Raw genomic sequence first — 18,621 nt, forward strand, 5'->3', positions numbered from 1 at the left:
ATTGTGACCGGCAGTGAATGGGGAGTGAGGGCCACAGAACCTTCCAGATCCTGTGAGAAAAGGCCCAGAAAGGGTCTCTAGCCTTAGCCATGAGGGCCCTGAGCCAGAGTGGATTGGCTGGCTGGGGAGTAAGTGGAGAAGGGGGGCTCCTGGGCGGGGCCCAGGGCACTCACCCCATCTGCTCGGCTCCAGGTTTGGCAGCAAGGAGGAGTACATGTCGTTCATGAACCAGTTCCTGGAGCACGAGTGGACCAACATGCAGCGCTTCCTGCTGGAGATCTCCAACCCTGAGACCATCTCCAACACGGCCGGCTTCGAGGGCTACATCGACCTGGGCCGCGAGCTCTCCAGCCTGCACTCGCTGCTCTGGGAGGCCGTCAGCCAGCTGGAGCAGGTGCCTGTGCACCGGGCTGCGATGGGGCGGAGGGCGGGCCGAAGGCCACCAGAGCTGCTTCAGGCTGCTGCAGCTCCCAGAGTAGCCAGGGACTCAGAGGGTTCGCCTGTGCGGTGCGGATCAGCGGCCCTGCCGCGCGCCGGAGCCCGAGGGTCCAGCCCAGGCCCTGTCAGGCCCTGTCAGCACGCGCTGGGGATCTCGGGGCCCATTTCCTCGGTGGGGGGTGCCACGTTCACGCGGCAGCCCCTGCCCAGGGGAGCCCGCTCTGTGTACTGGGGCTTCGGCTGTGCCTCCGCACACTTGGCACTGAGTGGATGGAGTCCGCTGCTGAGGCTGTGCTCCCTACCCCCGAGAAGTGTGATCAGGTTTAGCTGCTTCTCTGAAAATGTCCTTGCTCTGGGTTTTAAGGCCACCGATATGAAAAAGAAGACTGAAGATGCCACACCTCCACGTGTCAGGCAGGAAGTTGCAAACCTTTCCAGAATTGCCCTTGGCCATCAGTTGAAATGGTTATTCCCTAGACATCTCTGACATTGCTGCAGCCACTGTGGCCTGGGTTCCACTGTCCCCAGCAGCCCCAGCTCGCACAGTGAGCAGGTTCTTGGCAGCAAGGCCTGGGCCTGCCAGGATCCACTTCCAGAACATCTGCTTTCCAGGGCTCTGAGAGACCATCTTAACAAAAGTAACTACTGCTGAACCAGGACTGGAAGGCCTTCCTACTCCTGTCCCGTCCCTAGGGGTGACCGCTCAGGGCGCTCTGGTGTGCAGCCTTCTAGATACATCTGTGCATATGTTAAGTACACACACAGGCAAAGTCCTTTCCCTTTTTGTTAAAGTGAGAACTTTGCGTGCAGTGCCACATGCGTTTCTCACTCCTCCTTCATGGGCATCTTTTCACGACAGTACATGCCACACCGCCACTGTGACCTTTCTAATGGCACAGACTGTCCCGTCACGTGACTGCACCGTTTAGTTTACTGGACGCTCAGATTAGGCCCAGCTTTTCACTACAAACAGATGCTGCTGCAGTCCTTTCTGCTCCTTTATGTCCACTGCCCTTTGGCTCCGAGAGACCCAGGAGGGAGAAATGGAAGTGAGGGCCAAGGCCCTGTCTCCCTCCACTGCTGCCAACACCATTCAGTCTACGGCCACCATTTACTGAGCGCCTGTGCCCTGCCACCGTCTTCCATGTCCGCGCAACCAGACGGGAGCTGCAGAGGTTGCAGCAGGATTTAAAGTCGAGCTGTTTGCCACTCACGTCTCTTCTCTGTTGACTACACGAGTTTTCACACTTTCTTTTTGCACAAAACCCTAGATGGAAGCTGGGGCATAAGCCAGGGGAAGGCAGAGTCCCCTATCCCCAGGCCGGAACCCTTAGCACCATCGGTCTAAACCAGGATAGCGAGGTTTAGCAAGCCCAGGCGCCACTCTCTGCCTGACAGGCGTGTGGTGGTGCCTGCTTGGTGCCTGGGCCATTGCCCCTGGGGCTCAGGTGTCGGAGTGGGTCAGGCCCCAGCCCACCCTGTGGAGTAGATGACGTGGGAGGGAGCCATCCCCGAAGCCTCTCAGATGGGGAGGTATAGGTGGGGAAGGTCCGGGATTCCGTGTGGCCTGTCCTCTCTATGGGGGAACCGAGGTAGGACAGACTGGGGTGAAAGGCTTGGACTAGGTTAGCGTTTCTCCCTGTGGGTCTCGCACCCTGTCCCAGAAATATGTGGGGAGCTGGTAAAAATGTCATTTGTGATTTCTGGGCTCCCTCCCCGCTCCCAGACCTGCTGGATCTGACCTGCACGGGAGGGCGGGCCTGCATTTCTGACTGGCTCCTTAGAGGTTTTGAACACAGTGGCTACAGCGCACTTGGCCTCCGCAGGCGGCCCCAGTGGGTCACACCTGCCTCTTGCTGTGTCTTTGCAGAGCATCGTATCCAAACTGGGGCCCCTGCCTCGAATCCTGAGGGACGTGCACACAGCACTGAGTGCCCCAGGCAGTGGGCAGCTCGCAGGGACCAACGACTTGGCCTCTACGCCTGGCTCTGGCGGCGGCGGCATCTCAGCGGGGCTGCAGAAGATGGTGATCGAGAACGACGCCTCCGGGTAAGAGCTGCCAGACGTGCTGGGTGTTGCGGGGTGCCTGTTCAGACAAGGCGCAGCCACCTGCAGTCTCTTTTGGGGTGGAAGGTACCTACGCTGGTGTTTATAAAACAAGCTGAATGAGACTCAGTGTGTTTTTCAGGCCCTAAGTAGTGAAGTTCTGTTTGGGAAAAATCAGGAAAGGCTTCTTGGAGGAGGTAGTGCTGTAGTTTGGAAAAGTAATACCTCCATTGGTGGACAAGGCATTCTAGGCAGAGGGAGTAGCACAGACAAAGGCCTGGAGAAAGACAACCCATCTTTTGTTGAAGAACAGTTACTGGTCCCAAACACTTCCACATCACTGGGTTGTATGTGTTTCCTGGTATTTCCTGGACCTGAATCAGAATCTCCAGAAGTGACGCTCTAGGGTGTGTGTTTTCAGGAGGAGCTCAGGTGACTCTGTGAGGCTTAGAGACTGGGAGCCTGGGAAACTAGAGAGGTGCTGAGGCCCAGCTCTTGCTCTGAGCCCCCAGCCCTGGGACGAGCGCCCAGCAAATAAAACACAGTGGAGGGGGAGGCAGAGTGTTCTCTGAGTGATGACATCAAAATGAGGACCTTGGCATTTACAGTGAGCTCTTTATGCCGCATTTGTACGCTCCCCTCCTCTACCAGGGCCGTCTTGGACCAGCTAGTGAGGGTGAGGCTGGAGCAGCAGAGTTGGGAGCTCTCTGGTCCTGAAGTGGTGGCAGCAGCAGGCTTTTAGCAGGCGAGGGCGTTGAGACCAAGGACCTGGGGATGTGGTGTGAGGGACTGGAGGCCCAGGGGGAGGCGGGAGATGCAGAGACCTTGATGCCCCTTCTCGGGTCCCTCTAAGTCTTGAGGGGCCGTTCATACAATCTTCCGAGTGAGGCAAAGCAGAGATTCAGGTGGGGAACACACCTTAGCCGAGAGGTGGCTCGAGAGGTGTCCGGGCACATGGGTTCTCAGGAGACCTGACATGGGCGTGTGGAAGGACAGCCCAGGCCCATGACTGGTCTGGGTTTCTCCCGGCTCCACGTGCTGCCCTCGTCTACTTCTTCTCGGCCCACAAGTGCTGTGGCCCTGAGTGGCCGCTGCCTGCCCTGCCTAAGTCCCATCACCTGGGACTTGGCACTTCCTCACCATCCCAGGCTTAGCCAACTCCTTTCTAAGGCCATGTTGAACCCCCAAGTTCTTGCTGCCTCTAGCCCACTCAGAGCCCTGTTCACCCCCCGCATTCTTCCCTCCAAAGCCCACCTGGCTTTGTGCCTCCTTCCAAGGAGTTGGCTTCCAGGGAGGGGCCAGGGAGAGTCTGGGAGTCCGGGCTGGGGGTGAGGGTATGGCCTGCCACCGCAGGTGCAGGCCCTCCCCGCCTGAGTCACGCCTGGAGGAGCCGCCTCTGATTCCTTGTTTCTGCCGGAAGCGCCAGCCCCCGCCTGCCAGTCAGACCGGGGTGGCAGCAGGAGGCTGCAGGTGGAGGCTTCTCTCAGCACAGGCCCCCACCTAGTTATCAGGGTGACTAGGCACAAGAGGGAAGAGGCAGAGGAAGCCCCCGTGGCTTTGAAGCCCTAGTTCTCGGTGCAGGACCCTTGGATAGCAGAGAGCCACTGCGTCGTGGGTTTGGATTTAGTCAGGGGGATTTTCCAGAACACTTCAGGCCCCAGAAGCTACTGTCCCAAGATGCAGCTGAGCAGGGAAAGGGCCTGCCAGGAAGCCTGGCCTGACACTGGGAGCGCAGGTCCCTAGTGCAGAGGTGCCGTGCAGGAGCAGCCGTCAGCCCCTCGCCCTCGTGGTGGCTTCTGCCAGGGTCAGCTGCCCGGGCTGTGGTTTGGTTTTGCAGCTGGGCCACTGGGCCCCGGGACTCTCCCACTCTCGCTGCCCCCGCACCTCCTCCCCTCCCCTGCCTTCCCTCTTCTCCCCCTCTCCTTCCCCCAACCCTGGCTCAGGCCGCCGGGTGGGCGGCAGGTTGGCGGGGGCTCTCGGTTGGGACCCGCCTTGGCCGCATTCACAGTTCTTCTCTTCCCCCTTCTTTCCCTGTGTGTGCTTGTCTCCCTGCAGTCTGATAGATTTCACCCGGTTACCGTCTCCAACCCCCGAAAACAAGGACTTGTTTTTTGTCACAAGGTCCTCCGGGGTCCAGCCCTCACCTGCCCGCAGCTCGAGTTACTCGGAAGCCAACGAGCCTGATCTTCAGATGGCCAACGGTGGCAAGAGCCTGTCCATGGTGGACCTCCAGGACACCCGCGCGCTGGACGGGGAGGCGGGCTCCCCGGCGGGCCCCGACGCCCTTGCCGTCGACGGGCAGGCGCCTGCAACTCAGCTGGTGGCCGGGTGGCCGGCCCGGGTGGCCCCAGTGAGCCTGGCAGGGCTGGCCACGGTGCGGCGGGCAGGCCAGACGCCGACCACAGCGGGCACCTCGGAGGGCGCGCCAGGCCGGCCCCAGCTGTTGGCGCCGCTCTCCTTCCAGAACCCTGTGTACCAGATGGCGGCCAGCCTGCCGCTGTCTCCCCGTGGCCTTGGTGACTCGGGCTCCGAGGGCCACAGCTCCTTGAGCTCCCACAGCAACAGCGAGGAGCTGGCGGCTGCCGCCAAGCTGGGAAGTTTCAGCAGCGCCGCCGAGGAGCTGGGGCGGCGCCCCGGGGAGCTGGCACGGCGTCAGGTGTCGCTGACTGAGAAGGGCGGGCAGCCCCCGGGGCCGCGGCAGAACAGCGCTGGCCCCCAGCGGAGGATCGACCAGCCGCCGCCCCCGCCCCCGCCGCCCCCTCCCGCGCCCCGCGGCCGGACGCCACCCACCCTGCTGAGCACCCTGCAGTACCCGCGGCCCTCGAGCGGAACCCTGGCGTCCGCCTCGCCCGACTGGGCTGGCCCCGGAGCCCGGCTGCGGCAACAGTCCTCCTCCTCCAAGGGCGACAGCCCCGAGCTGAAGCCTCGCGCGGTGCACAAGCAGGTCAGTGCTGCCGGACTCCGGCGCCGGGGGGCGGCCTGACCCCGTGTTGTGCTGCTCCTGGTCGTGTCATCGCCACCCGCACCCCGCTGCCATCCCATGCTGAACGATGCCCCACTCGACCCCATCCCGCCAGCCTGCCCCCCACCCCCCGGCCCCACTGGCCCTGCCTGTGTCCTGTGAACCAGGGACACTGCGGCCCGGGGGTCCCTCTGCCAGTTCCCTCAGAGACAGCTGGGGTCAAGGAGAAAGAGGGAGGGGTCCGTCCATCTCCAGTTCCAAGCCTGTTAAAGCCCGACCCAGGGTAGGAGTTGACGTGGCCCCCAGGCCCCCTCCTGCTCTGAGCTGGCCTCCAGAGCTGTACACACAGTAGGGTAACAGATGTACTGTGGGCCGGACACTGACCTGCCGGGCCAGGTCCACTCGCTCTCACTTGGGCGGCAGAGAGCCACGCTCAGGAGGCCACCTGGGCTCTTGACTCTGCTTCAGGCTACCTGGAATTGCCTGGGCGGGGGGCTGCATCAGATGTGCCCGGTCAGCTAAAGATCCCCTCTGAGCCCCTCGTCCCTGGGGCTCACCCAAGGCCACGCCCCACCCCTCCCTCCAGCCCCTCACAGCTGTGTTTCATCGCAGGGCCCTTCACCCGTGAGCCCCAATGCCCTGGACCGCACGGCCGCCTGGCTCTTGACCATGAACGCGCAGTTGTTAGAAGACGAGGGCCTGGGCCCAGACCCCCCCCACAGGGATAGGCTAAGGAGTAAGGAGGAGCTCAGCCAAGCAGAAAAGGTAAAGCTGGACCCTGGCAGTTCGGGGCAGGGCGGGCTGCCTCCCCGAGGTGGCTGGCAGAATTTCCTCCCCTCGAGCCCTGAATTCACAGCGCTGCTTGTTCCCGCACATGACCAGTCCCCTCTCAACCCCTGGTCCCACGTGAGGACAGCAGTCAGTGGAATTTGGAGGATTTACCTTAAACCTGAGGTTTCCTACATGGGCTGCATGTGAGACCCACCCAGGAATTGTATTGAATCCAGACCCCAGGAGGCACCTTCCCTAAGTGACTGGGCAGCCGAGCTTCTGAGCATCTGGGACTTGAGGAGAATCCAGGACCTGGGGGTCAGGGGTGCCAAAGAGGTGCATGGAGACCCTTGGGGGGAGCCTCACGCATGAAGAGGCAGAGACACGGGTACTGGAGACGGCAGGGAGAGGCACCCCGGCCAGGCCCCTCCACTCTGGGATTGTGCCTGCCCGCGGCCTGGCTTTCTCCCAGTCCCCGCCTCCACCAGGGTCTGGGAGAGAGAGCCAGGGAGGGGTGATGTCAGATTGCTACCGAGATGTTTTCTTCTTTCCAGGGGAAAAATATTGGTCCTAAAACATCCAAATCCCACCCCCAACATAACGTCTAGTATTTGGGTGAGCAGTGGGGTGCTTCAGTTCTCCAAAATTCTTTTAGTTATTGTGGCAGCTGCCCTGGATCCATGGCCGATTCTCATCTCCTCCTGGAGGCCAAAGCCCAGGTTGACACAGGACCAGTGCAAGGCCCCCCAGAACAGCAGCCACTTCCCCCACTCCCCGTGGGTGCCCTCGCCCCTCTTGGCCCCAGGAAAGCCCGTAGCAGCCTCTCAGGCGACGGCACGGAGGGCAGGGTGTCCGCTCTCCCTCCCACTGGCCTGGGGTCAGGTCCACGTCCATGCTGCATTCCGCCGCCTCCACCATCCCCTTGGTCCACTGCATCCACCTGCTTTCACCATTATTACGTGAACGGGACCAGGGGACATGGGGCACAGTGCTCCAAGAGCCAGAGTTTGGCTGGGGAGCAAGGAGGGCCAGCTTCACCCCGGGCTCCTTGCGTGAGTCTGGGGCCAGGCTCTGCGCTTTTCTGAGACTACCTTCCCATCGGTGAATTACAAGGAGTGCCTGAATGATATCAAGGGTCAGGCTGCAGCTGGAGTGTTCTCTTTCCTCGTGCCTTGGCCCAGTGAGCTGCTGTTTGTCTCTTTCTTTGCCATTAACCCTCGCAGGCAAATCCTGGAGTTCCCTCGAGCTCCTTGGATACCTGGTCCTGCCTCTGTCAGGGAGGGCCCTCCGGACCCCGCTCTGACCAGCCGTGCAGAAGACCTGGGATGGGGCTGTTTCTCCCGGAGCTGGGCTCTCCTCCGGGGCCAGCTTTGCTTCAGGAGTTAGATTTGCTGCCTCCTGGCCTTTGGGCAGTCCTGTGCTGATGAGTGAATTGGCTCCCGATGCCCGAGACTCAAGGAGAGGCCCTTCCTGCCTTCCCCATTCCCTGTATCCTCACAGCACCCGGCGCCCAACCTCTCCGGCCGCTTGATTCGGGTGCTGACCCTGCCTCGCTCTCTATTCAGCTCGCACAGCCTCCCAGCTCACTGCTTCTCTTGCCGCTTTACACATCCCTTCTCCTCCCTAAAGGCCGAGAGTGCTGGGCTGAGTCAGATCCAGAAAGCCCTAGACCACTTTGCCTTTAATCTCTTCCCCCGACTTCCTGTGCGACTTGCCACAGCTTCAGGGTCAAATCGAGGCTGGGAGGCTAGGATCTCACCCCATCAGTCAGTCACTGTACTCCCCATGTGATTGGGTCATTTGCCTTCTGCGCCTCAGTTTCCCCTCCTGTAGAGCCCCCATCTCTCAGAGCACTGTCATCTCCTTAATGTACCCAAGAGGTTTATAACTTTTGTTTATTATGCAAAGCTCAAGACCCTTACTTCTGAGATCTGGTTTGAGTCTTCATCTGCCTCCTAGCTGTAGGTTGGGCTGGCGGGTGGGAGAGCCCCGGATGGGGGCCAGGCGTGGAGTCTCACTGGCCGCCTCTCCCTGGGCGTCTCCCCGGCCGCCTCTCCCTGGGTGTCTCCCCACTGTGGGAAGAGGACTGAGATGGTGATGGGCCCTGAGGCGTTCCGAGTGGGCTGCTTCCCATCCTGTGCCCCTGCCCGGGCTCATGAGGCCGTGCTCTCTGTCCTGGGTGCTGTGCCCGTGGCACGCTGCCCTCCTAGCAGGACCTGGCGGTGCTGCAGGACAAGTTGCGAATCTCCACCAAGAAACTGGAGGAGTACGAGACCCTGTTCAAGTGCCAGGAGGAGACAACCCAGAAGCTGGTGCTGGAGTATCAGGCGCGGCTGGAGGAGGGCGAGGAGCGGCTGCGACGGCAGCAGGAGGACAAGGACATCCAGATGAAGGGCATCATCAGCAGGTGAGGGCGGCCGGCCCAGTTCTGGCCCCACGCGCACAGAGGAGCGGACCTGTCCACTGCCCTCCAGGAGGCCCCGGATCCTAGGGCGGGGCTGCTCAGCCGCAGGATGAGCCGAGTGTGGAGAGAGAAGAGTGTCCGCGGCGGTGGGGACAGTGTGGCACAGGCCTGGAGGCGGGAGGTAGCCCGGAGTGTGGGGGGCCCACATGGTGCAGTGTGTGTTGATGGTGGAACGTGAGGTTGGCCGAGGCAGCCGCAGAGGGGCCTGGGCTCCCCGTAGGGAGTCATGTTTTCTTGGTGCGCACTCGCAGGGGAGTTTGGAAGCTGATGCAGGCGCCAGGAAAGACAATGAGGACCCACTCCGGGGCAGGAAAAGGAATGAATGTCAGTTACATGCAGTGGGTGAGGGTGGGAGGTGGGAGGGAAGAAGTAGCCAGAATGACCCCTGGATTTTTACCAAGAGCATCCAGGTGTGTCATGGTGCCAATTACTGAGATGGGGACCTTTGGAAGAAGAGCAGTTGGGATGGGGAGGGAGAGAGATGATGCCAGTTTTCGGTATGTTGAGTTTTAAGGTGCCTGTGGGTTATGCGGGAAGACTTCCAGGTGGACCATTGACTTTAATGCTGACTCTCTTCCTTAGTGGTGGCTTATCTTTATTTCTGTGTTGATTCCCTTCTCTCTTCCACTCTGCCCACGGGTAAAGTGGATACACCCTCCTGCATGTCTGCAAGCAGGGAATATAGTCAAGGTGTAGCATTCAGACCAGCCCACAGGGTCCCAGTCGTGGACTTTACTTCCTTATGACAGTAATACCAAGTGCAAGAGGAGACTGTGTGCACTTACAGCTTGTTTGTTCACATGGTACAAGAGCCTGTCATCAGGATAGATTCAGCAGGTGTGCAGTAGTCAGGATGTCCCCCCACCTGGCCTCATGCTTTGTCCACGGTAAAGATCCTTCCTTAATTCCTCCTATTCAGACCACCTGTTTCTCTGCTTCTAATTATGGCTTGCTTGATTTACCTGTGGGTTTCTTCTTTATAAAATGGTTAGCGTGAGCAGAGGGCCTATAACCAGGGTGACTAGAAACCCACTGTTGACTGAACTTCCAGCTCTGCTCTTGGCTCACCTCATGTGTGTGGTTCCAAGAAAGGAAACACTTTTCATTTAACCACCTTCTCATCTTATCTATTCTCTGAGAGGTGCATGCTCTCCTGAATTCAGTAACACACTTATTTCTACCAGCCAAGCCTGGTATTTCCTCCCTACTGTTCAAGTCAATTAAGTCAATTTGGTTGATAGTGTTGTTCAAGTCTTCTATATCCTTACTGGTTTTTCTCTGTACTTGTTTTTTATCAATTATTGAGAAAAGGATAATGAAGTTTCTAATGATAATTACGGATTTGTCTGTTTCTCCTTTCATTTCTATTGTTTTTTACTTTATGTTCACTGAAACTCTAGTCTTAGACACATACACATTTAGGCTAGTTATGTGCTGTTGATGAACTGATCTCTTTATCATTATAAAAACACCTTCTTTATCCCTTGTAATATTCCTTGCTCTGAAATCTACTTTGTTTGATATTAGGACAGCTGCCCTAACTTTCTTTTGATTGGTATTAGCCTGGTATATCCTTTTTCATCCTATTTATACTTTTAACCCAATTATGTCCCTCATTATAAAGTGAGTTTCTGTTACAGACACCTTATTGTTCTTGCTTTTTATCTAATCTGACAGTTTTCTGCCTTTTAATTGGAATGTTTAGACTATTTACATTTAATGTAATTGTCAATATAATTACATTTAAACTTATTTTCTTGCTACTTGTTTTCTATTTGTACCATCTGTTTTGTTCCTTTTCCTGCCCTCTTTTAGATTGAGTATTTTTTATGATTCCACTTTATCTCCTTTATTGGCATATTAGCTGTATCTTGTTGTCACTTTAGGGCAGGGGTTAGAAACTTTCTGTAAAGGGGCAGATAATAAATGTTTAGACTTTGCAGGCCATATGGTGTCTATCGCAACTATGTAACTCTGCTGTTCTAGCAGAAGCATGTGCGTGGTGTGGCTCTTTACCAAAACTAGCAGTGGACCCAATTTTTCCCTTACCCAGGCTATAATAATAGGGACTCTGATAGTATCTTTTTCTTCTGGCTGATTTGCAGTTTTTTTTCTTAATCATCCATTGCCAGCAATTTGATTATGAAGTGCCTTGACATGTTTTCTTCATGGGTTTGTTGAGCTCTTGGATCTGTGGGTGTGGAGTTCTGCCTCCTTAGTCTGTTTTCTGGGACTTTAATTGCATATACATTAGGCTGCTTTATGTTGTCCCACATCTTACTGATGCTCTGTTGTTTTCCTTTTTTCATCTTTTTTCTGTGTTTTATTTTAGATTGTTGCAGTGTCTTCAAGTTCACTAATCGTTTCTTCTTAAGCGTCTAATCTGCTGTTAATCCTATCCAGTATTTTTTCATTTCAGGTGTCGTATTTTTGCCTCTAAGTTTTCAGTTTTGTTTAAATCCCATCCATTTCTTTTCTCATCATGCTCATGTGTTCCTCTATTTTCCTGAACATGTAGAATATATTTATAACAGTTGTATTAATGTCCTTGTCTACTAATTCTATCATCTGACATTTTCTGAGTCTGTTTTTATTGCTTTTCTTCCTGGTCATGGGTTGGTTATGTTTTCCTACTTCTCTGTGTGCTTGGTGATTTGGGGTTGGATGCCAGACATCGTGATTTTTACGTAGCTGTTGGATGTGTTGTGTTCCTTTCAATATTTGGGGGCTTTGTTCTGGGACACAGTGACATTAGAAGAATCAGTTTGATTCTTTTGAGGCTCACTTTTTTTTTTTTTAATCAGTCATCAATTTAATACACATCACTGTATACATGACAATCCCAATCGCCCAATTCAGCACACCACCATCCCCACCCCACCACAGTTTTCCCCCCTTGGTGTCCACACGTTTGTTCTCTACATCTGTGTCTCAACTTCTGCTCTGCAACCCGGTTCATCTGTAATGAGGCTCACTTTTAAGCTTCGTTGGGGTGGGTCCTGGACAGTCTTTAGCCTAGGCCTAATCTGGCTTCACTGTTGGGGACTTTCCTTCTAAGGATTCTACTTGATGCCTCCTGTGTTAGTATGCTTTTCCACACTGCCTAGAAGGATCATAAACTATTCTTGGGGTGGTTTTGTGTACTCCTTTCCAATGGCTCTTGCCCCAGCCTGGCTGTTTTCTCACAAGCATGCAGACCAGTCCTCAGCCAAAGCCCCAAGGGGACCCCTCAGGGGATAGGTAGAGTCCTCTCTGCATTTTCTCCTCTCTGGTACTGCCCCCCAAAAGCTTTGCTCCCCCACCCTTCCATCCTCCCAGGGTCTCCTTGACTCCATGTGATCACTTCCGTCCTTTGCTTGCCGGGACACTGCCAGCAGTGGGTGGGGCTCGCTTCGTGTGTTCCCTTCTCTTAGGGGTCACCGTACTGTACTGCACTGCCTGCTTTTCAGGGTCTGGAAACCTTTTTTTCATATATTTTGTCCAGTTTTCTAGTTTGTTTTTTTCTTACGGCAGGAGGTTAAATCCAGTGCCTGTTTGTTATTCCACCATCGCTGGGAGCGGAAGTCTCTCCCCCCCCTCCTCCTTCCTCCATTCCTCCCACTCCCCCTTCTTACAGGCTTTGCTCAGTGACGTACCTTCCTATGACAAGGAACCCCCCCTCGGCATGATCCCACACCCCTTCCTCCTCAACCCCTGATCCCATTGGCTTTTCACGACAGCCCTCCGTGGTACCTGCCCCAGCACCGTTGACCTCCCGGTGCATCTGCTGTGAAATGGACTAAGTGCTCGCCTGGGGGTTAGATGCTCTGCTGCTCTGGAGAAGTTGTGCGGGTAGAGACGGAAATAAAGCAGTAGGTGAACTCCTCTGAGAAGAGTGTAGAGCGGGAAGAATGGCCGGCTGAGGCAGAGCCCTGTGGAGCCCTGACAGCCTAGGGGCAGACAGGACAAGGCATCTGCAGAGCAGTGGCCTGGGAGCTAGGATGCAAACCTAGAGAGTATGGGGTCTGAAAGCTGAAGGAAGAGAGCAGGAAGATGGGTGTGATCAACGGTGACTGACAGGTACGTGAGAGACAAGCAGGATGAGACCTGAAAGGGTCTCGGAAGAAGCAGCTGGTGACAGGCCCCCGCCGGCCCTAGTTCTGAGCTTCTGTGGATCGTGTTCCTCACGTCTTCCCTGCTCATTCCCCGGGCGGCAGACTTGCTTGTCCTTCAGCTGTCCAGCTCAGTGTGTCCACCCCGACCCCCACCCCCAGGACAGCCAGCCACTTCCTGTTCTCCGTCCCCATGGCCCCCAAGCTGCCCACTGCAGAGCGTAGTTACCTTCTCCCTGCCTGTGTCCCTTCTGCCTTGTGACTTCATCTTGCCACCTTGAGTGCCCGGCACAGCCTCAGTGAACACAGGGTGGGTGGAGAAAGCTCTAGAGCCTTGCAGGGCCTTTGTTTCCCACTCAAACCACAGGTCTTATGATGTTACACCACCTGCCTGGCTCTGGGGTGTGGTGAGGATCTAACACCCACTCCCACCCCACCCCTGTGGCTCCTGGAAGAACATCAGGAAAGGGGCAGCCCCAGGGACTTCTGGGGATTTGGGAACAGAATCTGGGGCGGGTGACGCGTAAGGAGGGAGCAGGCTCAGCCTGTGTCAGTTGCTGGGGGCCAGCTGGGGGGCCTCTGTCCCAGGCAAGGGTGGGAGGTGAGTCTATGGCCCAAGGAGTGGCTCTCCTAGTATGCCCCCTCTGTGCAGGTGTGATGGTTTGTTCCCACCAGGCCCCGCACTCACCTCCTCACTTGCACCCTCAAATGCCAGCCTGACTGTCCTTGTCTCTGGTAACAGGTTGATGTCAGTGGAGGAGGAGCTGAAGAAGGACCACGCGGAGATGCAAGCAGCTGTAGACTCCAAACAGAAGATCATTGATGCCCAGGTGTGGGGCTCTGGCCTTTTGGTCAGCCACAGGTGTTAAAGGACCTGGGATAAGGAGGGGGTGACTTTGGTTTCTTCACATCCTCAGTCATACCCCACTGCAGAAGCTAAGGAGGATAGGAGATCAGGATCTCTGCTCCAAGAAGTCAGACTTGAGGGTCTCGGTGGACCACAAACTCACTAGGACAGGCTATGAAAAGGGCGGGGCAACTCCTCCCCTGCAGGGGCAGCTTGGGGGGTGTTGCCTTTCACCAGGGGTTCTGACCAAAGAGTGGAAACTATTGGGAGGGGAAAGGGAAAGGCTGGGGGTGACAGCAGGCTGGGGAGAGAGGGAGCAAGGGAGCTCTTGTTCAGAGCTGTGGCTTCCCAACTGCATTGAGAGGGGAGACAGTTTAGAGACTGGCCTCCAATCTCCTTCACCCAGGTCTGCGCCCTTTTCCTCTCCAGGCCCAGGCCTTGCTCAGTCTGGAAACCCCACAGGCTGACTGGTAGCTGTGACCTGTGTGTTGTACACACCAGTGCACACACACATGAACGAGCTGGTGCCTGACACTGCTGGGGCTGCTCCCTTTGGGTGAGAAGCAGGTGATGAGGTAGAGACATGAGGAAGGCAGGCGCAAGGAGGTCTTGGTCCATGATGGCGAGGCCGCCTCCTCCCCAGCAGGACCACTGCCGCCTCGGTGCCTTTCCCATCCTTCACACGTGGTATCCTCCAGGCCCCCTGCCTTACCCCTCCCAGCGCTTCTTGTAGGCGGACACAGCTCCAGGGAGATCCCTTTCCGGCACGGACCCCCTTTGGCTCAGGAGGCCATTCCGCGACCCCAGCTGATGCCCTCTTTGCCCACAGGAGAAGCGCATCGCCTCACTGGATGCTGCCAACGCCCGCCTCATGAGCGCCCTGACACAGCTGAAAGAGAGGTACAGCATGCAAGCCCGTAACGGCATCTCCCCCACCAACCCCACCAAATTGCAGATTACTGAGAACGGCGAGTTCAGAAACAGCAGCAGTTGTTAACCTGCCCGAGGAGGGAGGACCATGGTGGCCCAGGGCAGGGTCTCAGCCTGGGGAGGAGCGGCCCCAGCGCAGGGGCAAGAGGCCGAGGCTCGGCTCCTCCCTCCAGCCGCGGTCCCGGAGGCGGCCGCAGAGGGAGCCGCGAGAGACTGACGCAGCGCGCCGGGGCACAGCGGCCCGCTCCCCGAGAAGCGCGTTCGGTGCAGGCCAGAGAGACTGCAGGCCGGGGAGCAGGCACAGGGGGCTGCGCAATGTTTCTGTCGGGTGTTGAATGTGGTGTGCGTCACCTTTCCTCCTTGACCTGGCTGAGTGCATGTACCCCCGACCCCTCCCCAGGGAGGGAGCTGCCCGGAGAGCTGGAGGGTCGGAGAGCCAGGGGCCTACTCGTGGCTTCCCCTCCCCAGGACTGGCAGGCAGCCAGGCCCTGCCCTGTGGGACCTGCCCCTCAGTTCCAGGAGCCGACAGGGCGGTCAGCAGGCAGGGAGGAGGGGGTGGGGAGGACGGAGCTGCCGGAGCGCCGGGACCCCTGCCTACCTCCACCCTGAGCACCTGCCCCTGCATGCGCGGGGACCCTTCCCGGCCGTGAGGAACCAAGGAGTCACCCGCCCCCATACCTGTCCCCAGACCCTCCGCCTTCCCGCTCCCGCCCTCCGTCCTTCCCTCCCTAACTTGTTCTGTCAGGTAGACCCAGCGAGGATCACAGCTCTCTTCTGGGCCCTTGCGCCCGTGGGAAGATCCAGGACCTCCCTCACTTGCCACGTGGGCCCAGGCCGATGCTCTGGGGCTCCCCGAAGACAAAGACCTGGGCAGAGCTGGCCCAGGCGGCACTGTGGTGCCTGCCCCTCTCCCGGAGCTAGTGTACCCGGGCACGGTGGCCCTGCAGGGAGTGGCCAGGAGGTGCTCCCCCTGAGAGACAGGCTGAGCTTTCCTGACGGATGGTTAAAAAAAAGTCTAGTGCCCGCAGGCCCTGAGAAGGTGGATAACTGTGATTTTTTTTCCTTTCACAGTATGCATTAGAAACAAAAGCCCGCTTGCTCGCTTGCTGGAACACAGGGGCCTTTTAAATTGAGCGTGCGCACTGCATGGGAAATAGCGGCCCTGGAGGATGTTAGACTTGCTCCCTCTCCAAGACAGCAGCAGCCTGCACCCGCCCCGTGTGTGCGGCCGGCCTCTGCCTCACCCCTCCCGGGCCCAGCCGAGGACCCAGGCGCTGCAGACAGGGAGGTGCTCACCCGCGGCTGGGGCCGGTTTCCCTCAGCTCTAGGCTGTTCTGTAGCTTATCGGCCCTCCCCGCGCCCCCTGCGGGACATAGGTGGGCAGGAGCGTGGGTCTCTCTCGTCCCTCCCTGTTCCCACCCCTGGCCCTGGGGAATCTCAGGCAGGAGCTGGGGCCTTCACCCCGCAGCCAGGAGCCGCCCCGTCTGCCTCAGCCGTGGGAAGCTGGGGAGACCCCTTCCTGCCGCTGGGGCTGGAGACACGCTCCACCAGGGCCCAGGTTGCCCCAGAGCCCCCCAGGAAGGGGGGAGCACGGCGGGGGGCTCGGACCACACTGCACCCCGTCCTGGGGTGAAACCAGTTCAGTTAGCCCAGAGACCCGCTTGTGGGGAGAGGGCAGGACCCCCAAGGGTCACAGACCTCAGGAAGGCAGGCCATGGGGGCGGAGGCCTTGCCCCACTCCTCTGGCCACACAGGCAGGGCCTGGCCCCGGTGACATCCTCCTCTGGTTCCCTCCCGCACCCGCCTCCCCCGCCGATGCCTCGTTGAGCGACCTCGGACTGAGCGCCTCTTAGCAATACAGGGGGGAGGTTCCCAGGGCCTGGACAGCCGGGCTCAGGAGGCCAGCGGTGGCCGGTGCTGGCGGCCCTTGGCCTGGGTTGGGAGCTGTCAGGCCGAGAGCCTTATTTACTTAGTGCAAAAACTGTAAAAGTGTACAGACTCTTCCCAGATTTTTATCTGAATTGCAAGTCTGACGACTTTTGTAAATGTTCTTGGTGTTTGACTGTAATGTAACTATTTCACCTAATGGTTGTACATAGTCCTTTAGTCCTGGTGCTGCCGAGGGCTGCCCGGGACCGCTGCTCTCCGACGGTTTTTATTTTATTTTTAATCTAGAGAACAGTGCTGGGCAGGAAGCAGAGGTTGGGGATTTGGGTGATGGGGTTTTTCCCTGCTCGTGGCATTTTATTTGTCGGCTGTGCAGCGTGCTCTCTGGGTGGTGGGGACGTGCGACCTGCCTGGGTCACACTGAACCCGCGTCCCTGAGAGAGGAGGAGGGAAGGCAGTCCCTGCTCGGGGAGACCCAGGCCCAGCCCTGCTGGAGAAGGCTCTCCTCTCCCCTCTCCTGCCAACACAGGGAGGCCTGCTTAACTTTTATGTTTAGGGTGAAGGAAACTGCCAAACTTCCTATAAGTGAAGACTCTTTCCGACCACCCAGAAGTGGGGTGGGGAACCAGGGCCAGAGCTCCAGGCACCCCCCCCCACCCTGCAGAGCATCTGCCCCGGGGTACACCTCTCCCCCTCCCGCCCCGGCCGTCTGTGGAAGGCAGACCGTCCAGGGAAACGGCCCCTCTTTTCTACACACTCCCCCAAGCCGCCCCCAGCCCCCATTCCACCTCCCTGCCCCCCCCTTTTGTAAGTATGTGAAAAGGAAAAAATGCAAATGTTGGCGTCTTGGCTGGAGCGCCTCCCTCCAGCTGTGACTCTAACTATGTAATAATGTACAGAGAAAGTTGTTGGTGTTCTAAGACTGTGTGGCTGTGCAATTTCTGTACATTTGCAATTAGAAATATTAAAGATTTATTTAGCTATTTTAAGCCTGACTCGCCTCTCCATTCAGCTGTGTCTCAGGAGCTTTTCCAGGGGTGACTCTTGCATCGTGGCCTGATACTGTTCTTTACCAGCACTCGGTTCACCCTGGTGGCAGTTGTGGTCAGGGGAGACCCCGCATGATCTGGGATTGCGCTGTCCTCTTCTGTGCTGGGGTCTCTCCCTCGCCCTCGCTCTGACAAGCGTGGACTTTCTAGGCTCCCAGAGCTTGGCCCCTGCATTTCCCTACAGCAGACACCAGCTCCTGCCAGACTCTGCTTCCCCAGCCCCTGAAATCCTACTCCAGGAGAGAAGGAGGTGGTCCAGGGCCACCAGCAGATCATGGCTGAGCTAGACTTAAACCCAAGCCTCTGATACCTGAGAAGCCCCAACACATGGCCCAGACCCACCTGCAAGGCTGAACCCAGGGCCTTTGTTGGGAACAAGCCAGCGCCTGAGCCCCTTCAGTTGCACCCTGCACAGGGGACAGGTGAGCACTGCAGGAAAAAAAAAAAACACCCCCATTTCAGACAGTGCCCTTGTGGGTTCCCATCTCCCCTCAGCAAGGCCTCCCTGCCCTATTCTCCACCGTGGTTCAGCCAAACCCGTACCTCTTCTCGGATCTCCCAGCCAGATGCTCTCCCTGCTCCGAGAGCCAGCCTCCTAGCCCACTGGGGGAAGACGGTGGCAGTGACCCTCTGACCCCACCCTGGCTCACCGCCAGCGAGGCGCCCCAGCTCTCACCTTGCTTCCTTCCCCAAAGCAGCCACAGGAGAGGAGGGGCCCCCATTCCTTCCCGAGGCAGCCCCTGGCCGCCCCTTGCTTTCATCACTCTGAACTCTTCGGCCCCTCCCACTCCTTAACAGCATTTAAAACACCAGGTCTCCACCTGCTCTTCACCTGCTCCAGGCTGGGTTTTACTCCCTTCAGACAACCTTTCTTAAAGTGTACTTACTGCCTGCAGGGACTTGCCATCTCCGCCTCTGGCCTCCCGCCCTTTCCCCAGCCCTCTGTAGCCTGGCTTGCCTTTCACACCTCCACTGCCTCATTGCCAAACCCGTGGGCCATCTCAGTGCTTCTGTACCACTGACCCTGGTTCCCAAACTGGTCCCTCTGGTCCCTCTGCTGAGGTGATGCCCTGTAAACAGAATTCAAGGAAATAGCAATGAATGGAACAGAAGAATAATTTCATGTTGACAGGCAT

General features: G+C 57.7%; 1 protein-coding gene across 19 annotated transcripts in view; it reads left to right on the forward strand.

Annotated features, from left to right (window-relative positions):
* The window catches only part of DAB2IP (DAB2 interacting protein), a 194,198-nt gene extending 176,773 nt beyond the window's left edge, over positions 1–17,425 (forward strand). For 10 of the 19 annotated variants that reach the window (XM_082402224.1, XM_082402219.1, XM_082402226.1 and 7 more), the window contains 8 exons: positions 193–394; positions 2,309–2,487; positions 4,540–5,428; positions 6,059–6,211; positions 8,428–8,624; positions 13,515–13,602; positions 14,449–14,519; positions 16,993–17,425. In XM_082402224.1, coding sequence (XP_082258350.1) covers positions 193–394; positions 2,309–2,487; positions 4,540–5,428; positions 6,059–6,211; positions 8,428–8,624; positions 13,515–13,602; positions 14,449–14,519; positions 16,993–17,311 — 2,098 coding nt within the window. In that variant the 3' untranslated portion in view covers positions 17,312–17,425. Of the gene's footprint in view, positions 1–192; positions 395–2,308; positions 2,488–4,539; positions 5,429–6,058; positions 6,212–8,427; positions 8,625–13,514; positions 13,603–14,448 lie in introns of all 19 variants that reach the window. The other 9 variants (XM_082402225.1, XM_082402221.1, XM_082402214.1 and 6 more) reach the window with 7 other exon arrangements.
* The last annotated feature ends 1,196 nt before the right edge of the window (positions 17,426–18,621 follow it).

This window comes from Balaenoptera borealis, assembly GCF_965194805.1.
Source record: "Balaenoptera borealis genome assembly, chromosome: 8".
Taxonomy (NCBI): Eukaryota; Metazoa; Chordata; class Mammalia; order Artiodactyla; family Balaenopteridae; genus Balaenoptera; species Balaenoptera borealis.